The 27,054-nt window shown below is 39.6% G+C and overlaps 1 protein-coding gene across 1 annotated transcript in view; it reads right to left on the reverse strand.

Moving 5' to 3' along the window:
- Positions 1–27,054, reverse strand: part of LOC137666935 (von Willebrand factor D and EGF domain-containing protein-like) — a 272,112-nt gene that overhangs the window by 88,488 nt on the left and 156,570 nt on the right. The window contains exons 25-28 of the mRNA XM_068407215.1: positions 26,130–26,225; positions 10,619–10,714; positions 9,421–9,516; positions 2,127–2,224 (exon numbers count right to left, since the gene is read on the reverse strand). Of these exons, the coding sequence (XP_068263316.1) occupies positions 2,127–2,224; positions 9,421–9,516; positions 10,619–10,714; positions 26,130–26,225 (386 nt within the window). The remainder of the gene's footprint in view (positions 1–2,126; positions 2,225–9,420; positions 9,517–10,618; positions 10,715–26,129; positions 26,226–27,054) is intronic.

The raw sequence follows: 27,054 nt of genomic DNA on the forward strand, positions 1-27,054 counted from the left end.
CATGTACCAGTACAAGTTGGGGACAGAGCTGTTGGAGAGCAGCGTAGGGGAAAGGGACCTGGGGGTCCTAGTGGACAACAGGATGACCATGAGCCAGCAGTGTGCCCTTGTGGCCAAGAAGGCCAATGGCATCCTGGGGTGTATTAGAAGGGGTGTGGTCAGCAGGTCGAGAGAGGTTCTCCTCCCCCTCTACTCTGCCCTGGTGAGGCTGCATCTGGAGTATTGTGTCCAGTTCTGGGCCCCTCAGTTCAAGAAGGACAGGGAACTGCTAGAGAGAGTCCAGCGCAGAGCCACGAAGATGATTAAGGGGGTGGAACATCTCCCTTATGAGGAGAGGCTGAGGGAGCTGGGTCTCTTTAGCTTGGAGAAGAGGAGCCTGAGGGGTGACCTCATTAATGTTTATAAATATGTAAAGGGCAAGTGTCAAGAGGATGGAGCCAGGCTCTTCTCAGTGACATCCCTTGCCAGGACAAGGGGCAATGGGTGCAAGCTGGAGCACAGGAGGTTCCACTTAAATTTGAGGAAAAACTTCTTTACGGTGAGGGTGACTGAACACTGGAACAGGCTGCCCAGAGAGGTTGTGGAGTCTCCTTCTCTGGAGACATTCAAAACCCGCCTGGACGCATTCCTGTGTGATATGGTCTAGGCAATCCTGCCCCGGCAGGGGGATTGGACTAGATGATCTTTCGAGGTCCCTTCCAATCCCTAACATTCTGTGATTCTGTGATTCTGTGATTCTGTGATTCTGTGATTCTGTGATTCTGTGATTCTGTGATTCTGTGATTCTGTGATTCTGTGATTCTGTGATTCTGTGATTCTGTGATTCTGTGATTCTGTGATTCTGTGATTCTGTGATTCTGTGATTCTGTGATTCTGTGATTCTGTGATTCTGTGATTCTGTGATTCTGTGATTCTGTGATATACAGTGTTTAGACACAACAGGCAAGACAGAAAAAAAGGTTTCGTCTTAGTGGTGATGTGGGGGATAAACTGGACTCAAAGACATACACTGATGTGATGGTCAGGTCAAGCCCAGCTGTAAGATGTACTATAACCTTGCAAACCATTCTGGTAGTTTGATGTGGCTTATTGGGCTTTTTTTTTTTAGGGGGGTGAGGATAGGATTTGCCTAACTCAATGCTTCTCAAATTCATGTGAAAAAAAAAAAAGGTTTGCTCGAACTGGGCTTCGGTTTGCTTTGGTCAATGCCAGGAAGAAAGAAATCGTTGTTTCTTCATAAGGCAGTGGGAACATGTATCACAGCAAGATGATACAGAGCAGGAATGGTGCTTCATATTTTGGCTGTCCTTCACCTTGGAAGGGCACAGAAGATTTAGTCCCATCAGCTCTGCCTGAGCACATGCAAGAGCAGCCATTTGGTAATGGAGCAGCAAGTTCTAACAGGTGCTAGGAGAGTTCATCTTGGAAAAGAGCCTCTAACAAAGTTACTTGGAGGAGTGAGGTGGATCCCTCTCTGACCATAAGAATTGTTCTGGTGTGTTGCTACTTTTGGATAGGTCTGTAGTGACATTTATGTAGAGTTTGAGGTCAAGTTCAGCAAGATGAAGCAGGCTGTCTGTGGACATCGGAAACTGGAGTGGAGAAGGAAAGAACAAGAGTAATTGCTGCTCGCAGACCTCCTGGGTGCAAGGCCTGTGATTTCTTGTTGCGAACAAGAGGCAAAGTTAGGAAGGCAGAGGGATGAAAAGCAAGCAGAGGAGGACCTGGTGGGGAGGAACAGGTTGGCCTTGCAATTTAGAAAAGCTTCCAGGCTTGGGCTGGGCTGCAACCAGGTATTTCTCCCCAGGGTTTGCTGTGCAGGTGATCGGTGGATTTGGACAGGAACACTGTATTAAGGATGACCCTAACTACCAGAATAGATACAGCTTTTGTGGGGTTTATATTTGAAACATAAAACTGTTCTCTAAGGGGAAATATTGTATAGAACTTGGATACAGGGTTAGTGTGGCAGCTGAGCAGTCATTAAATTCCTTTGAAATGTTTTACAACCTTATTTACATCTTTCATAAGATTAACAAGACTTCAATCCATTTTTCTGTAAACTATTTCAGTTACATTTGGTTATTTTTGTCCTTACCATAAGAATCAGTGTTTTTGGACCTTACCTTCTTTTCACATGCTGAACCAGTATAGCCACTTCTGCAAGCACAGACATTTGGTCTTATGCATCTGCTTCCAAACAGACACTTTTGCTCACAAACTGCTACAAATGAAAGATAAATTGTTTAGAAATACACTTATTCTAAGTCTCATAATTAGAAAGGGAGTATTTAGATGCTTTTTAAAATGTTGTGACAAAATATATTAAGAGTCTGTAGTTTCATATGATGGAAGAGAGGACAATAAAAAATATTAAGGCATTAAAGACTATTTGCCACAAGGTTTTCATGCCTATGTGTCTGTTATGTTTACAACTTTCTTTATTTTTTCCTTTTCTCCCCAAAGATGGGGAAAGAGAAGACTGTGCCAAAGTAATTGCCTTGTCTCAGTCAGAAGTCGATCACTGCAAGGCCTAATTTTGAAAGCCAGGACACATTGTGGACATTGATGGTAGTGTCAAAATTTATTTTCTTTTGTTACAATTGAAATAAAATAACAGCTGTTAAAAGATCCATTCTTGACTTGAGTTGAAAAGATATGTTAAATATGTACTCCCAAAGGTGAATGCTATCTCAATAAATAAAAGGGAGAATCTGGTGAACTGCCGACTGCACCTCTGGAAACCAGGGCATAAGAACAAGTAATTTCATGGTCCCACAGAATCAGTAATGAGCTACTTATTCCAAGTAAAAAGGAATCAAACTTTTTTATCTTATCTAGAGTACCAGTGTACTTATAGAGGCCCATCTGTTTTAAGATATTCTGTTAATAAAAGAATCAGTGTTCTATTATTTTTTTTAAGAGAGAAAAAAGATAATCAATTGAATTAGTCAAATTTCAGCCAGTTTTTCGTCCTCATTAGCAGTTTATACTGTTATGACATTGTTTTGGCATAGAGGAAAGAGAACAGCCAATTCACAGGGCACCAATTCAAGAAGAACACACATGTCATAATATTTTAATTAGATCTCATGAGTTAAACCTTCTATAAATATTGCCAGAATATTGTATCCTAGTTACAGGCAGTCAAAGTAAATGCCTTGAAAACTGTTCAGATGTGTATCAATGAGTGGATTCTTATATTTTCTTGTGTGGCAGAGCCATATAGGAAGCTGCAAACCATGCACCGTTAAGACAGATCTGAAAATAAAGTAGATGCATGCCTATGTTCCTGAATGCCTGTGTTCAATTACCATCTTCTTCATCATGGAACAATATATTCCATCAGGTTTGAAAGAGTTCAGTGTATCCTTACGAGTATTTTTTCACAGAAAATCAGTTTCAACAAATTGAGGGGATGAAGGAACGAATTCTAGGATTTTAGTTTGACTTGGGTTCTGACTTTGACACAGGTTTAAGCTCATGCAATTTCTTTGTGTTGTGATCTGAAGTCTCAGAGATGGAACAGGCCAGTGAAACTTCAGAAACACATAGTGGGATCTTAAGGCATCCAAATGTGATTCTCAGAGTTACACTAATTGTTAGTGACCTTGGAAGGCCAGCAACAAGATGTTTAACAACATGTGGAATTTTTATTGGTTTTGTTCTATCAGGTTATCATGACAGCTAACACTCAGTGAGGAGGTTGAGATTTTGCCAGAGTAGGGAATATTGAAATCTAAATGTGTATATTGAACTTCAGGCCTGACAGCTACGGGACTGAGGAGCAAAGAACCAGAGTTACTGCCACTCTACACATCTTACAAACGACTGGCTGTAAACAGCCTGGCAAACTGCTACTCTTATGAGTACAGTCAGGTAGCGAGGGCTCATGCTGTGTCAAAACTACTGACCCGTAGCATGTCCAGAATAAGAACACGCAGAGACCTGGACATGTTCGTGACCTTCAGGTGCTCCTTTTTAAAAAGCCAGCTGTGTCAGGTGGTTATCTGCTGTGGGACTCCAGTGACCCGGAGCTAGTGACTTGCCTTCCTAGTATAAGAGACAGTTGATATATTTCTGCTATTTTGAAAAGGTAAAAGTGCTGCTTTGTTGAAACAATTTTTTATGAAGCAAACTTGTTTTTGTTGTGTGTCTTTACAAATAATGCCTTAAGACCCAGAACGGACAGCTGCAAACCTCTGAATTTCTCCTTCTGAGAGGGGGAGGCCCAAGTTTGAATCCTGGGTGTGGATGGGACAGAGGAGGAATGAAATCACACTCAAGCTAGAACAGTGTGTTCATCTGCTGACTGCTACTTCAGCTTGAAAGTACTCAGATTTACAACTGGAAAAATCTCAGTTTCATTCACTGGAACAAAATGTTTCCCAATAGGGAGTGCATTGTCAGCAGAAGGGGCTCCTTGTGCCAATACCAGTTTTGTTCTACTGTACAGTAAGCTAGAAGAGAGAGAACTATGTATGATATTACTGTTACAGACATCTGTGTATGATATTACTATTTTTCATTTGATATGAACTTGGGCTGGGGAAAAATGGAAGTTGATTCTCCTTTCAGCTTGGTAGTAGATAAAATAAGAACAGGTAAGACAAAGAGAGGTAGGCTTTTCTGGAGACCCCTATAGCAGCTAGGGCTGTTCTGGTGTGCATGGGCAGAAGAAAAGGCATTAGATAAGGTACCAGGCTTTTCTTCCATCTGTGGTTTCTTTGATTCTCAGTTGATACAAACAAAAAGAAGGAAAAAATGTTCTCATTTTTTATCCTTTGCCTGTCTCTCCCTCTCCACCAATTGCTTCCTGCTGTAGTGCTCAGAAAAACAAGAGCTTAGTTAGGAGAAAAGTTAAAAACATTTTGGAAGAAAATTGGAATTGAAATTAGAGAGGATAATAAGATAGCTGAAGTTCAAATGAATATTTCATAAATGTATTTACAAGGGATGCTAAGCCACTAATACTAAAAATGACACAGGCTACGTATGCATTATCCTGTACAAGATTCAGCAAAGTCAGTCACTTAAAAGCTAAGCTTATGTTAAAATTATAATCAATAAATGCCCATTACAAAAAGAGATTTATCCCTGGGTGTTAAAAGAACAGAGCTATTATTTGCATGCAAACTACATTCTTTTTGAAGATTTTTCTTTTTTTAAGGTTTGAAAGGGTTACATAAGAAAGCTAGGAGAAAGCCTGTCTGAGGTGTTGTTCAAGGCAGAGAGAACGAGGAAGAATGTTGAGAAAATTGTAAGGCTATAAGCTTGACACTTATCACATACAAATAAAGAGAAGATATTCTGAAGGGCAATGAGGAGACAGTATGGGTTCGATAATATCAGAACAAAAGACAGCAGCATGAATTTTAATGATGAAGATCCTTCACAACTATAACCTTCTTATACTTTATAATTAATTATTAGAATTATACCTTGATCCTGCATTCAGAGCCTTAAACAACAAATTTACATCCTTGGCCAGAAGCCTTCTGACTTTACTGGGTTGTGTTTTGGCTGTGCCTGTCAGTGTAATCTGATTGTACTGTCAGGTCTTCACTGCTTTGGTCTAATGTTTCTTTTCTAGCTCAAAAAAGAGAGGTGTGAGTTAACACTGCAGGAGGCAGGGGAAAGCCACAGGCATGGAGCCTTAGACTCGATATCTAATATGGAATGGGAAAGAAATCAGTGCTGAAAACATGGTGATTCTGGCATACTGTTTCTGAGTCTTCAGAGAGGGAATTTTTGGTATATTTGTGCTGCTGTCATGAAAGCTAAAAACAGAGACAGACAGAAAAAGCTTCTAATGGAAGACTCCTAATCTATAAAGCTGCTGGTTTCTATAGTTTAGACATGTTGAATATTTCAAATGACATTTTTTAACCTGTCCTTCTGAAAGGTAATTTCCCTACATTTGCAATACAGTCTGAAACTTGACCATTATTCCTTAAACTATGACCATCAAAGTCACAGGTATTCATCAAGGATAATGTGTGTATTCCACCATACACCTTATTTGTTGGGACAAATGACCTATTTTATTGATTCTCTTTCAGAAGCTATTCTGTTCAGTTACAGATGAGTGGGGAAGAAAACTATTCTCTTGACTGACCTCTTTATTTACAGTCTGATAAAAGAGGACTATTGTGTTTTATCTGTTACCAATGATGTCTCCTAAAAGTCTCTACTTTTACTCTTGCCAAGTTCTGTGGTTTAGTTGTAGCCAGAGACTGGTGAAACTGTAAGAAAAACAGCCTGCATAGATGTCTCTGGAATGTCATTGTGAGTTTGACTGATTGTAGCAGAAAGAAATTCATAATTCTTCATTACATGGACATGCGATTTCATTGCACATCATTGCAAAAGAAGGAAAGTTTTTGCTTGTATGATTGCATCTCCAAAATGCAGCAGACCTGTTCCAAATTAGATATAAGCTCCTTAACCTCTGGTGACTACTTCTGACAACACAGTCTGGTCTTGCTCTCTGAGACATTTTCAAAATATTTTAGACATAAAATTATTCTGACTTAGACATTGCCAATCTTCATTGCAACAGAACTGAAAATCTACTCTAGGTTACTGTCAATGGAGTTGTCCACTGAAAGATTGAATCATTTTGGACTATCACTTGTGATAGAGGTCTATGATGTTTTTTTCTTGGTGAGAGAGGCATCAGTATTTGCACTTGTAAGTATTTAAATTAATTCTTAGGGACCTAAAAGTAGAGAACATTATGTTTTGCTTTTTCTGGTTTTATAGAAGACTGAAAAGAGAAGATTTAGAAAAGATATTGTTGTTGTTGCATCTGTATCTACTGCTGCCTCCAAACATCTTGAACTGTTCACCTAGGCTTAGGACTTTATGAATTAGAAAATGTACTGATGAAGGTGATCTGTGGCTTCTTATTAAAGACTAATCAAAAGTAGATGTCCAAGATGAATTTTCAGTATTTGTCCATTGTCTCCTTTGTTGTCTTAATGGCCTACTCCGGTTAGCTGTCTCAGTATAGAGGACTGAAACAACTTTTTCCTTCAGAGAAATGTCCAGAAAATAGTAGTGGAAGTCTCTGTAGATGCTTTGATTTGCTCAACCTACTGGATGTGTTAGGAGGTTAATGAGGAAAAAATGAGGTTCAATGTGTAGATGAAACCTGTATCTGCATTTCCATTGCTGCCATCTCGCTAAAGGCAGCTGTGTGAATTCATAGGCTGAAAACAAAGAAGGAAGCTGGGGTTATCTAACCTCCCCCTACCCTAGAAAAAGCCCCTGAGAAACAATCCAGCCCTAATTGTTTCTGGATAGTGGACAAGGTACAGCAATTACTGTGAAAAGTTATCTGGATTGTTACTTATAGAGTGAGACAGGATTTTCACATTATGAAATGGAAACAATTTAGATTAATAATATGAAAAATATAATTAATAGATAATATAAATTAATGAATTCCTATACAATGTAATAAGTAATATATAATGTTTTTATATAATATGCAATAGAATAAATTAATTTAGACTATGAAGTAATATTTAAATATCATGAATAATATGTTGCTACTACTTTCTTGTCTTATAATGTGAATGTTTTGCTCTGTTGTTGAATTTAACAGCCAAGGTCTGTAGTTAAACTGCTGCAAATCAAGCCGTATTCAGCCTCGTTGTTGATACTATAACGAAGCACAGAATTTGAGCATGTGCACCCAAGGAAGAAGGGGGTGCTGAGCACAGGGAAACCTTGGTGGCTTAAATTTGAGAAAGCAGTTTTGCACAAGGGAGTAGTGTGATGAAGCAAACGCTCACTAGACAGAAATGCACTGTCTGTCCGAGTGTGTGGATTTGGCCCACTGTTCATGTGCTGCTGGGAGATGGGAAAGAGGCCAAAGTAATAAGAGGGCAACAAAAAGATGTAACCGGAGTTTGGTTTGCTGCTAGCAGCCTGCTCATCAGTGCCAGAGCCCAGGGGAAGGTGAGCATTTCTTTGAGCAAGGGAGGGACTCGGGCAGCCTTTTATGTTTAGACAGATAAATACATTTTTTTCATTGAGTTCTGGGTTTGGGTGAATAGCCTCCCATTAAAACACAAAACCAGACTTGCTTTCAGGGGTTACACTTCTATGCAAAACTTTATACCTAACATCTGTGAGGATGAAGACTTTCTTGCTCCCCTGCTTCCTCCCTGCCTCACTGTGAATACCCTGGAGCAACAATATAAGACCTCACCACCTGCTCTCTGACACTTGTCTTCTCTCTTTCTGTTTAAAATCCCAGAAATTCCAACCACTTGATGATTATTTGGGTTTGCTGTGGGACCTAGGAGATTAAGCCAGCCCCTTTTGGACAAAAAGCTGATTCAATTGCCCACTACAGTGAAAACACGGGAAGAAACAGTAAAACCAGAGTGACTAGCAAGTGAATGGATTTGGAGCAAAGTTTCAAAGGTTAGATAGATATATAAAAAAATGTCTCTGCTCATGTGCCTGCATAGGATAGCAGAAATTTTTTTGTTAATGATAGTAAGCCTTACTTGCCTTTCACAGGAACAAGCACAATTTGTTTATTTAATAAACTGAGTCAAGAATATGTCATCAGCTAATAAATAACTTTAAACATTACCGTGTTTGAACTAGAAGACAGCTGGCACAAAGAAACAATTACACAGCCATTGGGATTTAACTGACAAAAGAGTTCCATAAGTAATTACGTTCTGTGAGTGTGAGAGGAAAGAAAGATTGCCCTTTAAAGGGGATAATGCCTTGATATTTTCCTCGTGCCCTTTTACTGTAAAGCTAATAACATACACAAATTGAAGTGACCCTGTATGTAACAGGCAATAATGGCTCCTTCCTATTCCACGTCTTCTGGTCCCTCCACACACAAATGCTTCCAGCCATCTCGGCGCTCAGTTTGAACATGTAGCTTTTACAGGGTTGGGCTCTGAGGTTAGCTGATACATAGAATTTCTTTGTGCTTAATGCCATCTAGGTACACAGGATAGGCTACTCCATTGCCTTTTGTCCCTCACCCCTATTGTTTTAACCTTGTATTTCAAATTATTGAATTTAAAGACTACTAATTTTGTCTGACAGGTTGAGCTCAGCATCCTCATAAGTAAGGGATGAGTCAGGTCTCTTTCTCGTGCTAATGTAGAGTCCAGAAATGTCTGAAAGTAGCTGTTTTACTGGCAGCATAAAACAGTTCTGAGAAAGAGGAGGCAGAATTTTGGTGCTAATCATGTTATGGTTGACTTTTACATGTAATAGAATCATAGTCGTAGAATCATTTAGGTTGGAAAAGACCTTTAAGATCAGAGTCCAACCCTAAACCTAACACAATGTACATGTAGTAGAAAATTTAATGGGTAAAGATCTCTGATGCAATGTGTGTGGCTACAAAACTGTAGTGACTAAAGCAGCACTTACGGGTCTGGCACAGCATTCCTACCCATCCTCCGGAGCACTCGCAGATGTTGGGACCTATACATTCTCCACCGTTCAGACATTTCTGCAGGCAAACAGCTGAACAGATTAACATGAAACAAGTGAGAAGATGTACACGATCGTGACCTCCTAGGTTTTATTCCATATGGCTGATATCTAAAGAAATGAATGTGTATTATTCATTAGATAATCAGTGTTCAGGATTCTTTGATACTTGCTACTTATGAAATTTGTCTTTGGCTGTCTACTGGTACCTTTGCTATTTCTAATGTTCAGCTCACCATCAGCTAAGAGCACTCTCTGTTATATTCATGTGTTATATGCATATTATGTGTTCCGTGTTATAAATAGATTCTCATAGCAAAGTTTGATAAATTTATTGCATATATTATATCTTCAGAGGTCCTGAAAGGGCTCTCACACCATATTTTGGTGTGAGAGACTTCCTTCAGAATTTCTGAATAAATTATTAATATTATAATTTCAAAGCACTAGTTCTGAAATCATATTTACTATCAGGAAGCAAAGGGTAAAAATCCAATATTTTAATATGCTTTACATACAGTATGTCATCTTGATTATGAATTTATTCAGTTTATCTGTCAACATCACGGTAAGGAATAGCCATGTAAGGAAAAATATTCCTTGAAAATATTTTAGGGTGAAAGGTGTTTTTTAATTACATTTTTATGTCACTGTAGTCAGATCTGGTAGAGTTACGGAGTAAGAACATATCATCCTCCAAATTATACAACAAAATGTATCTGGTGACCTTGAGAGTGCATCACTTTGGAAGGCTTCATAGCAGGCTTTAAATAGTTGTGTATTTTGAAATACATGGATTTCTCTGTAAAATATAACACTATGTGAAGCTGTGAAAACATAAAATCAATGCTTCAAGTTTAATACTATAAAAATGAATTTCCATAACAAGATATATAACAGACAGCTGCATGAAGCAGAACCAGGGTTCCCCTACACAGCTTTTTTTCCTTTGCAAGCATCAAATGTTTATAGCATTTTGTATTACCTGTACTTAAAACTGTTTCTCTGCAAACTGCTGAAGTAGCAAAACAGATTCTATTCACTACATTGTTTTTTAATATTGAAAGAAGATTACAATTGATGTTGTCTGGCCTAAGTAATAATAATCTGTTTGATGGGCAGCAGAGGTGCTTACGTTTATTACAGTGCTTTCCGCTCCAACCAGATGGGCAGTCGCAGACATCTGGGCGTACACATTTCCCTCCATTCATGCACATGGGGTCACAGACACCTGCAGATACATCAAAGGAAGAACATGGGAGCTGGGAAATTAAAGACTTTACTAGAGACTTATTTGCTTCCATTCAGAAGGTTCAATTGCTTATAATTAAAAACCAGAAAAGTAATTTGGGTTTGAGAATCTGAAACACAGAGGCTTGATAGCTCCCATAAATCCTTCTGGAAAATGCTAAACCTTGTGTGGAAGCTCTTTCGAGGAAGCTCCAGTAAAAGCTGCCTCACCAGAAAAAATGAGACAGGCATTAATTACAATGATTCTCAGAGAAACAAATAAGAAATTTTCTGTGGCAGCAATGGACAGGCCGCATACCTGTTAGAGCTTTCACTTCCTGATTGGAAAACATGTTCTTAGATGTTCATTTGGGTAAGAAAAGACTTGAAGAGGATAGAAAGATTTTGCACAATTTGGGGAATGTTTTTGCATTCAACCAGACTTAAAGACTAAATAGATCTGTTCCTCCATTGCCTTTTTGCACCATTATTTGTTAAAGTATTTACTTTTTTACTTTATTCTTTTACATAAATAAGAAACCAGATGATTTTTTTGGTTGATTTCATTAGAAATCCAGTTGCTAATTTTTGTGTCTCAGATTAAGCCCTGTATTTATCGATATTGTTGTTTTACAAGATCTGACATTAAAATCTCACTCTTCTGGCAAGTCAAACATCTGTAATCCCAACCTGCTTGATAGAGGTAGATGCCATAGATACCCAAAGTCTTCATCTCCTGTTTCTCCTCGCCTGTTACGATAAGTTTAGGAAGGACACAACAAGGACAGTATAGTTTAGAAACATGGCAATGTTGGTGTGATGGAAGAGGGAATGATTTGCTGTTTGCATGGAAGAAGGCATTTGTATTTGATAACTAGGTGGAAGACAATAAAGCTGTGTTACATAGCAAGTGGGTGGACTGGACTACAAGAGTCAAGTCAGGAGGCGTCTGACAAGGTTTGAGAACACATTTGTGACAAATGGCTTCTGCCATGTTTAAAGCTTTATAGGCACAATGGGATTTCCCAGTGACTTGCTACCGACAGCATCAGTCCTCCCTTCTTGCGGAGCTGGGTGGTTGCCGAACACCCAGCTCCTCCTCAGCAGGGAGCAGGCTATTTGCTTCTGCAGGCACTGAGGGAGCTGACAGCTAAAACACAGTGTTACAGTGCCTTTATTGGCCTTAAGGTTGTGATGTCTTTTGTCACATCAGCAGTAAGAACAGAATTTGAATACTAATGCTGTAGCAATTCAGATTTTCAAGCCATCACTATATACAGGGCTCTCAAACTACCACAACACCCCCTCAGACCTTTACTGTACAAGGTGGAATCCTGCAAAGAGCCTCAAAATAGGAATGATTTTTTAAAAAATAACATGCAAAACTATAGCAACTGTTATTTGATGGAAGTTATGATCTTAGATATGATCAGGCATTTTTTGATAGGTAGATTTAGATTCCCTAATTATGCCTGTGATGCATTGAAATATTGTTTTTGTGGCTTTTTGTGTCTTGATCTATTCCTTCAGTGCAGTTGCTGCTGCACTGGCAGCTTTTAGCGCTGTATTGCTGCTCTTGGTTGGCTGCTACATTCGCATTTTGCTCTGTGCCAAGCCTCCTGGATCCCTCAGCGTAGTCACCTGCCCTCAGGCAGGTCAGACTTACCCACGCTTGTAAGGGCTGCTTGGATCCAAGCCCTTAAACAGTCATCCTCTTTTTCCTCCTTTCTCTGCCTCTCCTGATCCATACTATAGTCTTGGCCTCTGCTTATGAAGGCTAATAGGGATCTACAGTTCTTCCTGAACTATCAAAAAGTGCTGCAACCACTAGTTAAAACCTAGATGAGTTCAAAGTGTTATGGCAACCATAACTTTGAAATAATTTAGTCTTTTGTTTTCCCTCTCCTGTTTTCTCCCCTTTTCATCTCACATCTCCAATAACGGACTTCTGACCTACAATACCGTGTTGTGTTGTATTTGACTTCCTGTTTCAACTACATAACAGCTCAGATATTTAGAAAAGATGACCCCAAACCATAAAATTTGGATCTAGACTTCAAATGACCTTATGCTTTGCGACATTCACAGACCATAGTGTCCCCAATGCTAACAATCATACAGTTGAAATCTATAGATTTGATTTTGAGATCATATGAAACTTGGACAATGTCTTCCCCCCACCTCTTAAAAAGTAAAGCCAAGAAAAAGTAACTAGAAACTCAGTAGCACTTGTTAAAATGGGATGTTATCTTTTTTTTCTTTGTCTCTTACATTTTTGGTGTGTTTTTAACCTTACACAAACAATTGCATTTTAAGGTATTCCTGGCTGTTTTGTACTGATAGCAGATTTTAAAAATTGTAGAACAGACTTTTCCTTCAATTACAGGGAGTTAAACTAGTGTACTCTTTCATTAACTTTTAGTTTTCACTTTGTTTATACCTGAACTTGTTCCAGCTCAATTTACATTGTAATTCAGCAAAACTTTAAGCAACAGGTGAGGTCCAGTCTTGGTCTGAGTAAAACATATCAGTTCAAACTGACTTTCAACTTGGGATCTGTTTCTCTTTGTTCAGCTGCCTCACAAATGAACAAGTAACCATGAAAATATAGCATGAATTTCCTTTATGCTGTTTATTGCTTATGACATCTCTCACTTCGGTGATAAAACCAAAGGAGTTGACTTCAAAGTGAACTAAGGGAAGTACCAAACCTCTTCTGAACTGGAGGGGCACTTCTGCCTGCCTGCCCTCCGGGGCAGATGATACTCTCTTCTTGCTAGGGAATTCACAAGCACCTTTATGTAAATGAATGCAGTGTTACCTCTCCCTTTTTTCTGTCTGATATCTCCGTCTTGTTCTCCCTTCCTTTAACTTTCCTAAGTACAACTCCATCTCAATACCCATCAGGCAGCCTTCAACATTTGTTGATGATAACTAATTCGGATCCTTGCTAGTCCCTCTCCTTGGCCTCTGTGGAGGAGTTCCAATTTCAAAATAGCAAACAAAAATGTTACAGCCTCTCACAGGAAAACTAAATAAATTATGAGACACTAGGAGAGCAAATCGAATTATTGTAATCCTCCCAGGCACTAGCATGACTTTGAAAAGACTTGCATTTCTTTTTTCCCCTCCCCTTGAAAAATGCCTGGCATCTTGACCCAAAGACAACAGTGGTTTGATAGGTTTTCCACCTCCCTTGGGGACTAGCTCTGATGACACGGATGTAAACACATTCCTGTCTTCCCTTTGTTGCACTTTGCTAGAGTACGCTGCTGGTGGTAGGGAAAGTCCTGTACTATCAACACAACCTGGGTGCAAGCTTGCTAGTGGTCAGTATCACTAAAGCCTTAATCCTATTTCCCTTGCTCTCGCTGTTGACCTTTCCATGCTCTTCAGTAAGAACCGAAGCACAGAATTTCATATACAACAGAGTTACTCGATTCTATAATGCGCCAAAATTCCGTAAGGCCACAGTTTAAAACTAGAAAGGACTTCCATGATCTTTTGTTTTCCAAAACTGGTAAGTTAGAAAAAGTAAGCCTATGCTGAAGGTGACAATGCAGGTTAAAGAAAAAGCCTGATTACATGCTATATTTCAGGTGAGGAGGGATTTTTATAAGGTAACAAGCAGTTTCAGGTGTTAAGATAAGACACAGGTGTTGCACAGAACATCATACAAAATGTATGCAACTCTGCTGTGCACGGAAAGGCATTCACAAGTTGCTAAGTTTTCTGTTTTATGCAGCAGCTATTTCTCTTTGATAGCTTTAATGCATTTTGACCTTACAATCACTTAAAATTTCCTGTGACCCTTTTCGTAGCTTATCCCCTCTAGGCTGACTTGACCCAGTGAAGTGCTTCTTGCAAATCTTTTTATCAACCTCCACGGAGCTCCGTAGTCCAGCTGTTCAACCCTAACATCTTTAAGGTAGTCAGACCTCCTGCTTTGTCAGCCGAAGGGAAGAATTTTCCTGCAAAATATTTCCGGAAATATAGCTAAAAAAAAATCCAACCAACACCTTAAATGTTGGCTGTAAAATCAAGCAGGTCCTCCTGGTGTAAGTAACATCAGCAATGGACACCTACAGTTCCAGTGTCTTCCTTTGCCTGCTCTTCTTGCCATTGATTTACAGTAACAGTTCCCCTAAAACATACACAGTATTAAGCAACTTATCCCAGGGACTGGGGGCAAAGTTAAGCATTGGGCATGATTTGCTGGACTGCACACACTAGAAGCAACTGAGAGTAATCTCTTGTTCTAGCAAACAGTCGCAATATTAGCCAGCAGTACCTGCTGATAAGTTTACAGTGATTAAAAGAAGCCAGGCATTTCCTTCAGACTCCCACTGCTGCTGTGGATTAGCAGACAAAAACTTTTCAAGTTGAACCTAAGCCACATCTTGATGCAAGTACTCCATTACACCTTTTCTCGCTAGAGGTAGATAATAAGTAGTGAAAAGCCTGTAATTTTGTTGAAATAAGACAGTCTTCATCATCACCCTCATAGTGAAAACAGAGGTAATATTGAATCAGGCTCCTAAAATCTTGGCAGAAAGGGAACCTCTGCAATGTTTCAGGAATACGCCTTGATGCAGCTGAACATCCCTGTCCTTTCCTGACAATGAGACTGCACAGACTATTTCTTTCTGAATCAAAAATTACCTGTCATCACGTATCCTGAGCCATGCTGCTGATGAGGAGACAGTGTGTCACGCTGCAGTGCTGATTAGAAGATGTAGTTTTCAAGACAACTTTTTTTTCTTTTTTATGTGCCCTGTAGAAGCTGAGAAAATTGACCTGCTTCTGGATGCATTCTGTCTTTGGTGGAAGAGAGAAAATAGCCTTAGGCAATAACATCTGTGTGGGCCAGCTAAGGTAATGCATCAGGCTATAGCTTACTGACAAAGAACACAGAAATGTAGCCAAAAAACACAGAAATGTAGCCAAAAGAACACCTACTGGTAGATATATTCTTCAACATATCCTTTAAGTCACCATCCCTGTGCTGTCATTTATGTGTGATTCACAGGCACTGCTTTTATTTCTGGCTGGGGTTGGTTTTGGACTAACTTCTCTGTGGGTCTAGTGTGTATTTCAACTTGCTCTTTCTATTGTTTTTTTGAGGAGCAGGAAGCTTGATCAGATGCATTTTTGGCTTTTGTATATGTACATGTTGTTTTAATGTTTGCTTTCTCCTTTCTGCGTAGTGGTTGTCTTGATTTGGTGTGACATTCTCAAAAAGAAAGAGCTGTAGCTGGGGAGATACGACACAGTAAGGACACAGAGCATGGGACAGATTTAAAAATAACACCGACTGCTCTTGCCAGGAAAATACAGATGACAGAACTCAAGCTGAGAACAAAAACAAAACCAGTAGATGTGAAAGCAGTGGGTTTTGTGTTAAAACTGGCACTTCTAGTGCTTTTCTAATGTTTATAGGTAATATACATCGTCCATTGATAAAACACAAAAACCAGGAAGAAGCTCTGTGCCAGAAATGGCAAAATCATGAGACTGCAGCCTTAAAATGTAGGGATGTTGCTGATCATTTTCATAGGACAAAAACTGTAAGGTCAGGTCAGCAGTTTCATGAAATAACACAGTTCAATTGATTGACTGGAAAGAAGGATCCCCATCTCTCTGAAAGCATGTATCCCAGCAGCACTGCTCGAATGAAACATTATCCTGCCTGCAGTAAGGAAACAATTGGTTGGATGCTTCTGGGCTCCAAATAGAGATTTGATCTCGCTGAATGATCTTTAATCCCTTGAAAAAATGAATCACGAAATGCGTGTGTTCTGGCCAAAAAGGGTGTTTCTAACAAAGGGCACCACTGTTTGCATTCTACTGCCCTGACACTAGCAGAAGCTAGTTGAGGTAAAAAATGTCATTCTCCCCTTTAGAGGGTATAACTGATGCTCAACAGATCATTAGTAAGATGGATGTACCCATATATCTGGAGCTGTGAAGGTCCCAAATGCACATAGCTCTGAAAGACATTATGGATTTGGGACACTAGTAATTTCTAGTCCCTTTTTTCCAGTTTCCAAGGGCAATAAGGAACTAGTTTTGCCTGTTCTGATTTTCAGGCACGTTTGTTGTTCCAGAGCTTGATTTTCTTTGAAATTCCTCATCTATGTTGATTTGGATTTGTAAAGAAAGAAATAACTTTCCCTCCAAGCTCTATCAGAGTAACCTCGGATGTGCGACCCACCGAATGTCAGTAATTATAGCCACAGATTAAATTCTAAGAGGAAGGAATTTTTGTCATGTAATAAAATTGTTTGCAGGTTTTGTGCAAGGTTCTTCTAAAATTTGGATCCTTATCCATATCAAGCTACCAATCATTTTGAGGTTTGCTCATCCTTATTTCTCGCTTCATGTACCTCTGACAGAGATGCAAAGCACTTCTTCAATAAATTAGCTTTCTGAATAGTAAAAATAATCTGGCAGAAACCTCTGAGGGATGCAGTGCAGGAGAACAAATTACTACAAGACACAGAGGGAGCTGTAAAAGTAATTGTGATGGGTGTGGTGACAGTTTGCATTTATAATATATTCAATTTACCACACAGCTCTAGCAATATGAGTTATTTTGCACGACCTAACACACATTTCAGAAGAAAAAAAATGATCTGAAAAACCGTAGACCATATAGATAGTAGTGCAATGCCAGTGCTTTGCTTAACCGTGTCTGGTCTTCATTCTGATGCGTACTCTGATATACCTATGGGGCCTTTTAGAGTTATTAAAGCAGGAAATAAATCTAATTTAGGTATTAGTTCAGGAAAAAATAGGAAAAATAATGAATATTGGAAGGTGAAACTACTGAGTTGCTAGGCTAAACTCTGAGTATTGGTGTATAATGTACTGCATTCCTGTTTGCTCTGTCCTGTCACTCTCATCAGATGATAACATTTTCTATCAGTTAAAGAGGATCCTGATCTCCATCTGTACCTCCAAAAGATTCCCTGGTAGTATGTGGTGGGCAAGACTCTTAAACCTCAGGAAGCTGTGGAAACCAATGAGGAATAGTAATTCCAATATGGATAAAGGACTCTCTACTCTCCTTAGACTGAAATATTTCTGAGACTCCTGATCTTCATTTTGCCTATTGTCTCTTGTCAGGCAAAACTCTTTCTAGAGGTACAATAGTATGATGTTTGGATAGCTGCAAAACATATCAACACCTTTCAGAATGAAAGCCACTATAAACAAAATAAGCGTGTGCAGCTGCACATTTACATAGTTGAGGAATATTCTGCTAGGAACTATTAGATTTTGAGATCATTAGCAAAACCTTTTTCTCATTTACTAATTGGTTTCAGTCTGCAACACTATTAATTTGAAAGAGACTATAGCTATACTTTATTCTCATCTTTGCAACTGTTAGTATATAATTAATGTGGGGAATTGTAAAGTACTCTCAGGGAAGTTTATATTCCCATCTTGTTAGGGTCTTGTTTTTGGTAGCATTTTCTCTTCATCGAAGAATGCTCTGTGTTTTATTAGGTCAGTGAACCATGGCAGCCTGTCTATAAATTGTTCTGTTGAGCTGCTTTCTTGTCATGCCTGAATAAGAAGTGAAAGAGGATTCTCATCTGCATTGTTTTCCTCTGTTGATTATTTTTGCAGCTTCTGCACTTGCAGTGTGTCCTGCCATTTAGGCATGTTTTCATTGCATTGAGTGGGCTAAGCTGTCGCATGTGCTTGATACAATTTGGTTTACTCTCATCTGTACAAAAGAAAAGGGAGATTCAGGCAGAGTAATCAAACAGAACTAAGTGGCATGGGAGATGCAGTCTCAAACCAAGAAGACGACCAGCTGTAGACCACTGTGGTCCACACGATAATCCAGCTGAAGAACGAGGACTTCAGGTGGGAGACCAGTCAGGCGGTTTGAAAGAGGACTGCTGTCTGCATTGGCACTGCACTAATCTGTTAGTCATATTGTTATTATCTCTCTTAAAAAGCAGGCTAAACCTTACTTGGGAATCGATGCTGCAGAGGATTGTCTTGCCTATGTCTTTCTGTGGATAGATAACGTTAATCTCCAGAACTGGGCTTTTCAAGGGGTAGATCCCATGCTCCTTTTTTAAGAAGAGATATTTTTAGAATATTTCTATTAAAAACAGACCCCCAAAAGTACTGTTTCTTAAACAAATTAGTGGAAAAAAGCACTTATCCTCACACAGAAGCCCACTGCAAAGAGAAATGTAATAATTCAGGAATTCCTGCTCTTTAAGTATGCGTTTACATGCAGCAGCAGATACGACATTTCTTTAGTGCCTTTAAGATACAAGAAATACTGGCTCAAAACCTAGATTCTCTACTCTAGTAAAATCCATGCTGTAGTCTGTGAATGTTTTGCTTATGGAATGAATAAAAATTTAATAAGGCTTTTGGGCTTAGTTAGAATATATATTCAGTTCTTATCCAGCTATATTCTTGTTCTCTTCCTAAAAAATAGAGACAACTGCCTATGCTCAAAGCCCCTATTAAAATAAATGCACCAGCTACACATATATGAACAAAACGTAGGTTTTAAGACAGGCTGGCTAATGGTTTTGACACAAATCCTTCCTAAGAGTGAGCAGAGAGGAGCGCTCCTCTGAGAGCAGACCACAAACCAGGTTGTACCTTGAGTCTCACCGTCTCCCACTTGGTGCTCTCCCTTTCTCTGGGAAGTCAGAGCTCTCCCTGCTCCTCCCAGGCAAGATGCATGGATCATGTTGTGTTCAGCTGAATGGGAAAGACAGTAGTAGACCTGATCTCTTTTTCTTCATCTTCTGTTGTATTTCCTGCCCAAGGAAGGAAGGTGACACCTAATATGAACCTATTCTGTTTTGGGCGGTGGAAAATCAAGTAAGAACTGAGACCAGTGTTTCTTTTTCCTGTGTCTCCAGCCTGTGCACCAACCAGACAACAAGCCAACCTGCCAATCTTTCTACTTCTCTTGCAAAACTAATGCTTTTAGCAGTAAGTTACAAGTCCCTCTGCTATGAGAAGCTGTTTACATGTTTCCAAACACCCAGTGTCCGAGGATATTTGCCATCCAGAAACCTTAGACCAGTAGTTGTTGCCTTTAAGCACATGCTTGACATATGAAAAGCAAGTCTAATGCAAATGATTACTCCATTCATTTGGATGAGATACGTGGATTGATCCCTGCTCAGTTGTGTGGGAGGGTATGCTGGACCTCTGGTTTGCAAACTGGCTGATTTTAGATGGCTTGAGTTGATCTACCCACTCAGTGAAGATATGCCGGAGAATGTATCACCCATTGTCAAGATGATAACTTGGTGGAAGTCTAATTTGAGCAGTAAAACTTCCTGCTTCTGCAGCTGACAAGGCAGTAATCTACAGAAACATTACATGGGAATGCTGGAATATGGGAAATCAGTGACTTTCACAATATGACACTGCTTAGCAAAAAGCTGCCTTTGAAACCCCATGGTCACATTTCCAATTAGTTTGCCTCTAGCTCTCATGCAAGTAGAGTCCTCATGGTACCGGCAAGGAAAAAGAGGGGGAGGGAAGAGAAGCAAGCAGAGCTAGAAGAACGAGCGTGAGTTATGTTGTGCCCTGTGTATTGGCTATAAATCCTGCCTGCAGGAATTACTGAAATGGAGAAATGGTTATCTGCTAACTTTGAGATGCAATTTGCAAAGTCCCAATGTCAGTGCGATGATTTATGTAATACAAAGCCGGCAGGATTTGGCCTGACACGATAAAATAGGTGCATGCAGAAAGGCGGTCTCTGTTTTAAGCCGTATGTAAACTCCAGCAAGCTGTCTGTGAGACGAGTGGCGAGAAAAGAGGCCGAGGTCAGGCTGCAGGTGTGCTTGGTATTCCGGAGAAGGGAGGAGGAGGATGTTCAGCACTGTTCTCCTGTGACCTTTCCTTGCTGATGAGCTCCAGAGGGAGCTGTGGCTTGCCTTTTTGCTCAGAGATGAACTCACTAGAAGCAGATAGAGAGAAGCACTAGAAGCAGCGGAGAAGGGATAAACGTGTGGTGCCATGAATCCCTTTTTTTTCTACCCTTCTCTTCACTCCAATCCTTCATAAGTAAAGTGAACTCGGCTTTTATTAGCTTTTTTTTTTAAAAGAGTTGTTTATAAAGCAGTTCTATGAAAATAAGTAGTAAATAAATGAAATCTAATCTATTTTCTTTGCTTATACTTTTTGTAAGAATGTAGTAGAAATCAGTGTGAACTCTGCTTTAAAGCCTCATGAACAGGAGTGATATCTCAGGATTGTTACAGCCGTTACAGAATTTAAACCCCCATGCGAATAGATTCTCTTTACTATTAATGCAGAGTATATTTGTTTGATGCAAAGTCGATCCAGAAACACATTTTATTTTGAGGTACTGCCAGCATTTGCCTCTTTCTGCTCAACAAGACTGATTATGCTGAAAACAACGCATAGCAAGTGAGCATACAAGGTTGTACAATTGCTGAGGCATAACCATACATTTCACTGTCAGCTCTGACACCCGCTCGTCCTGGGTGTGGGTGTCTGGTTTGCATAATCACCAGGCAGTTATTTATCAGCAGACACACCAGGCAAAGCCTTATATTTCAGCTGACAGCCAATCAGACCTGGTTGATTTACACATTGGGTTTTTTTTTTTTGAGATGATGTTTATTTACATACAAAACAAACACAAACTTTCAGGCTGAATGCCTTTCTCTGTACACTAAGGAAGCAAAGAAGAGTAAGCCCAAATGGCAAAGGCATGGTGCTGCCACTCCGTCCTGCACGGTTTTGGCTGTCAGGAAGAGAGTATTAGAAATGCCAAACTGGGATGGAAGTGAAAATCCTAAGGCATGTTGCTACATATTTAAAATAAACCAATAATATATTTGGGTTCAGTTTAGAAATAACCTGTCTTTGATAGGCTGCCATGGCTTTTAGTTCTAATTATCTCCTTCAATTGAGAATCTGAAGCTGCCAAAAGCAAACAGAAACTTTTGTTTCTCTGTCCATGCAGGTGAGATATTAAGCAAGAAAGAGAAATGTCTAAAAGCAGTGGAAACAATGCCAAAATATCCAAGGGGTAAGTGACCAAAAAACTGATTTGACTTATTTTTATCTTTGCCTCTAAGCATTATTCCTACCTAAAAAAACTTCATAAAGCTGGTATCATGACAAATATGTAATTTGTTTAGAGTATGTGAATTCTTTGTTCTGTTATTTCAACTATGGATATTAAGATGCCTTTGTATGGTATCTGTTAAGATGAACAAAGTACTTATGAACATTAATTACTGGAGAAACAGACACCCACAACTATTATTACTCGTATTTTGTTGACTCTTCACAAGGACAAAAGTCTGTTCCAGGCTGCTAGTTACCTCTGAGTTGCAAGACACTTGGGTTCACACATTAGGAGCAATCTTAATGTGCAAATTATCTCCAGGATGGGATTCCAAGTGCTTCTGGCTTCCCTGACTTCATGTAGCTCCATTAAAGGGGTGATCCAGAAGTGTGTTATGGTACCATGAGTCTGGAAACTGTAGCATCCCTACTATAAGCAGGGCTGTGCATGGCAGGGAATTTTTCCCTTGCTCTAATTCCATGTTGGAGCATATTGAAGCTGAAATTTCAGGGTTTACTGATGCAATTCATATAATTATTAGTAGGTTCCAGAGATAAATGTGAAAAAACTGTGTACTGCTGTGTATAACCAATGACAAAATTGAAAAGGCTGCCGATTTCAAGCGTTCACTGCAGGTTCAGAAAGGTAATATTTTTGTTCGGATCACTCTTTCTGAAAAGACTATTTCTCAGTTTTTATGGTTCGTAGGAAATTTCCAAAACCCAGAAATGTTTTCCCAAACTAAACATCAAGAATGTGAGGCTGCTCTGCATGTTATACATGGGTGGGAAACATTTTCAGACTTGCCTTTGTTAGTCATAAGTTTACTCACTCTACCTTGATAGGTTTTATTAGGCAGGTAATAAATCCACTCAAAATGTCTAAGATTAGAGACTCAGTGTAAGTACATAGTAAAGTTGATTTGCTGTCAGAGGTTTTTGAAACAGTACAAGAAGTGTAAAAGGACTTAAGGACACACTGCAAACTCATATTCAGAGAGCAAAGAACAAGCAAAATAATGGTAAAATCCCTCACAAGGAATTGCTTTTCTCATTTTGGCTAAGCCAGCTGTGCGTTTGTCAGCGTGGGGTAACCTGGCAGCGGTGGGTTAGACACCACCGAGCTATGATTTGGGCCACAGGTTCACCTCTGGCAGTTCCTCTGAAAACATGGTACGTGAGCCTGGTGGTTTGCAAATGGGAGCTGCTGCAGTATTAAACTTCCAGTAAACATTGTTTCTCATGACAGTTTTGCTATTGTAATGTAGGTATTTATTTTCCTCACTTTTTGTGTGTTACAACTCTGTGCAATTACCATGGCAAGTAATAAATCCAGAATAAAATAATAATTCTCACCCAGGGCACAGCTGGGTTACATGGGGTTCTTAAAGGTAAGCAGAGAAGATGCTCATATCCAGAGAAAACTCTCTGTAAAGTAGCAATCTAGTCTTCTTTTTTTTAATTACGTCCTTGTTGTACCCTTACTCTTGCTGCTCCCAGGAAAGTTAGCAGAAGCACTGTAGGGATCGTCTCCCAGAGGCATTTCTGAGCACTCGGTCACCTGGACCATGGGGCTGGTCTCACCTCTACAGAGTCAGCGGCCCAAGTGGCTGCAGGGTTATTGGAATCTATTTGTGACTGTATAGATACATATATATATATATATATACACACATACTGCTAGTGACACTGTGAATGAGAATGACCTACATGATATATCAGGTCTTTTTGGAATGTAAAATGGATATTGTGGTACTTTTTATATGTTTTATTTAGAAAAAGGGGTTGGATAGTGGAACTTCTTCATGCCAGGAATTTATTTTCCACCTTTTCATTTGTCTGTGTGTAAATAATTTAGGACAGGTCTATGTATATACTCCTAGCCTTTAAGTATATGCCAAGTATGTCAGCTGATCCATCAATCAGGTCAATGCCTGCCTGAAAATGATATAAAACCATACCTAAAAAAGGTATGAAATGCCTTTGGCATTTGAACTCTGAGATGTATGGGACTGAGGGCAGCTTGCAGCTGATGGGAGCACGAGTTTTCTCTATTTTGTTTGTGGGGGAAGGTTTGTGGAGCTCAGCTGAGACACTTCTGCTGTGTGCCCTGCAGTCCTCTGCTCCAGAGGAGTGGAAAAATCTGGATCCTCTGGCAGAGGAGAGAGAAGCTATTTTTTATGACAACAGCAATAAGACATGCAGCTCTAATAGCAACTGCTTGCTATGAAGAGCTTGTGAATAAACTATTTCTTTCTATGGATCATGATATGCATCTGTCCTGGTTTCATTGGGATTTGGTTTCAGTTTGTGGCCAGCCATGGTGATCAGGGCCATTAGCAGGTAAATCCAGGGCAGCTGCCCCAGGCTGGCCCACGGGTGTATTCTATAGCATTGACATCAAGTTCACTATAAAAGAGAGGGCTTGCTGGGAAGAGGTGGGGGTTCTTTTTGCTCTTTCCTTTTCTTTATCTTCCTCATTTCTAATGATTGCGATTCCTGAAGCAACTTACCAGTGCTCTGTAGATAAGTGTAGTTTTGTCTCTTTTGTGTTGTCGTTTATAGTTATTTCTTTATTTCATTAAATCTGTTTAACTTCAACCTGCAAGTATCCCTCCTTTTCCCAATTCCCTTCCTTATTTGGGGAAGGGACATTGGGTGATAGAAAAACTGTTTATTGTTTAGCCCTGGGTGCAGGATAAACAAGGACATCACCCCCTGTGGCATTGATTGTAAGGAAGAGAAAAGAAACAGTACTCAACGTTTTTTACCTATTAACAGTCAGTGGCCAGTAAGAGTAAGCAAATAGTAGCACTTGCATTCTACTTAATCATGTTTCTCTTCATTCATCATAGACACAGATCCTTTAAGTTTTTATAACACTAGGCTAAATAAAACAAACTATATAGTGGTTATTGAAGTAGAATGGAGGCTAAGATTGGACAGAATAAAAATATTTTCATCATATTAGGAAGATTTTTTGCAAAAGATTATACCAAGTTGGGCAGCAAAGCCTCAAACTTTTTGAAAGTGGAAAGAAACATGCTGTGTGTTGGTAGCAGCTGGAACATTTAGGGGAGTGCTTTGCTAGACTGCAATCACGATCACCTCTTTTCCTTTGATCTGCCTGGAGATGTGGTAGTATGTTTAAAGCTGGAAACAGCACTTTTCTAATGTTCTCTAACCTCGAAAACAAGATACCAAACATAAGATTTTTTTTTTTTTCCTCCTTTCTTCCCTCCAGCTTGTTCCTGCCAGAACAGACTATTCAATTGTGTACTTTGCAGCCAGGCAGAATTGTGTATCGTGATTCTCCCTGCTGAAGGAGGGGAGAGCTGTAGTGTGGGGATTGAGAGGGCTTTTGTTGCTGGAAGGAATTTTTTACTGGCTGTTTTCCTCTGTGTGTGAGAGACATGAAGTGCTCTGCAAATGTACAGATTCTTCCTGCCAAGACTGGTTGTTTTCATAGCTTCCCCTTTGCCAATTTCAAACTGGTTAAGAAATTAAAAAAAAAAAGTTTTCACATACACATCCTAAACTCCCTGGGTGACAGATCTTGTTGAGCAATAGAGTCTGTAAAAGTGCCAAAATAACCTCTTTCCCAGAAGAATAGAAGAATGAATCAGTATGAATACTGATGCTAAGGTGAAGAGGGAGTTTTCAGTGACAAAAATAGAGGCAAGGCTGAAGTGTTATTAACCAACTGTCTTAATTAAACTAGAAACATGATGTTCTAATATTTTTAAGGATCTCAGTCAGCTGCTCTGCCTTTGGCTTTAATTTTTTCCCCAAAAAATCTCCAATGCAAAACCACAGAATCATGGAATGATTGGGGTTGGAAGGGACCTCCAGAGATCATCTAGTCCAACCCCCTGCCAAAGCAGGTTCACCTAGAGCACGTTGCACAGGGCGAGTTTTGAATATCTCCAGAGGAGGAGACTCCACAACCTCCCTGGACAGCCTGTTCTAGTGCTCTGTCAACCTCAAAGTAAAGAAGTTTTTCCTCATATTGAGATGGAACTTCCTGTAAGTAATTAATTCATCGCCAAACACGAGTGCTACTCGTTCTGAATGCGTGAAATATTTAGAGAGGATTCTAGCAAAACATTCTACTCCCAACACTGGATTGACTTAATGCTATTCTAATTAACAGGTTGGCTTTAGACATAATGTAGTGCTATATGTGCTCTGATAGAAATATAGGAGATCACAGCACAAATCCAGCTAAACATTCTGTTGAACATGCACAAAAAGGAGAAAAACTGTTTATGAGTCAGAGAACATTGAAAAGCAAAGGGAAGTTTGTAACCTACTTTTCTGACACCTTCTTCCAGTGTAGCCCTCGGTACAGGAGCACACATTGGTTCGAACGCAGTGACCACCGTTCTTACAAGGAGGAACGCAAACAGCTAGTGAAAGGAAAGCAAAAGTTTTGTGCACTGAAATCAGATGGGTGATCAACATTGCCTAAATTACAGGCTCCTTACTTAGGTGCCTGTGTTGGGACACCCATCTGCAGAGGCTTGTATCTTTAGTCAGGGTAGAGAAGGTGTCCTCCAAAGGGTGATCTGGGCAGATGCCTAGCTGGAGATCCTGATTCTCTCTTCTTTGTGGGAAAGAATGTAGGACATGACTCCAAGAACCTAAGGGTCTCTTAGATACCTGCAGTTAAGTGGCTGGAATACTCCTGAGAATCTCTCAGGTTTTTAACTCTCAAGCTAAAGGGCTTCTTCAAGGGCTTCTGCCCTTGAAATATAGATCAGTGTTTGATATTTGCTCCATTGGTTTTGATGCTATTTCTTCCCCCTTTCTCAATGAAGCTGAAGGAAGGGCTTTGCTTTTCTCCAGCATCCATCCAATCTCTCCCCATATCACTTCCATATCCCACAATTTTGGATATTTATTTTCAAGTTTTAGTTCTTTCCAAACCATAACACTTAAGGATAAAAATTCCAAATCACCTAGATTTTGAAAAGCACCTTCCATGTTGAACATCAAGAGAAAGATCATCACATTAGAGTCTATATCTTTTTCACTCTCTCCTTCACCCCCAACATCACAACAACAAGGAGCTTCTAGTAAGCTCCATTTACAATTAGATTTTTTTGCATGAATCATTCACTTGCAAAAATATGCATTTGGATTGCATTCATCTAGGAACTCCAGGGAAACGAAAGAGAGAGAGCAAGAGAAAAGAACTTTTAATATTGAAATAGTTCAGGTATGGCAATAAGAGTG

This window comes from Nyctibius grandis, chromosome 9 (assembly GCF_013368605.1).
Source record: "Nyctibius grandis isolate bNycGra1 chromosome 9, bNycGra1.pri, whole genome shotgun sequence".
Taxonomy (NCBI): domain Eukaryota; kingdom Metazoa; phylum Chordata; class Aves; order Nyctibiiformes; family Nyctibiidae; genus Nyctibius; species Nyctibius grandis.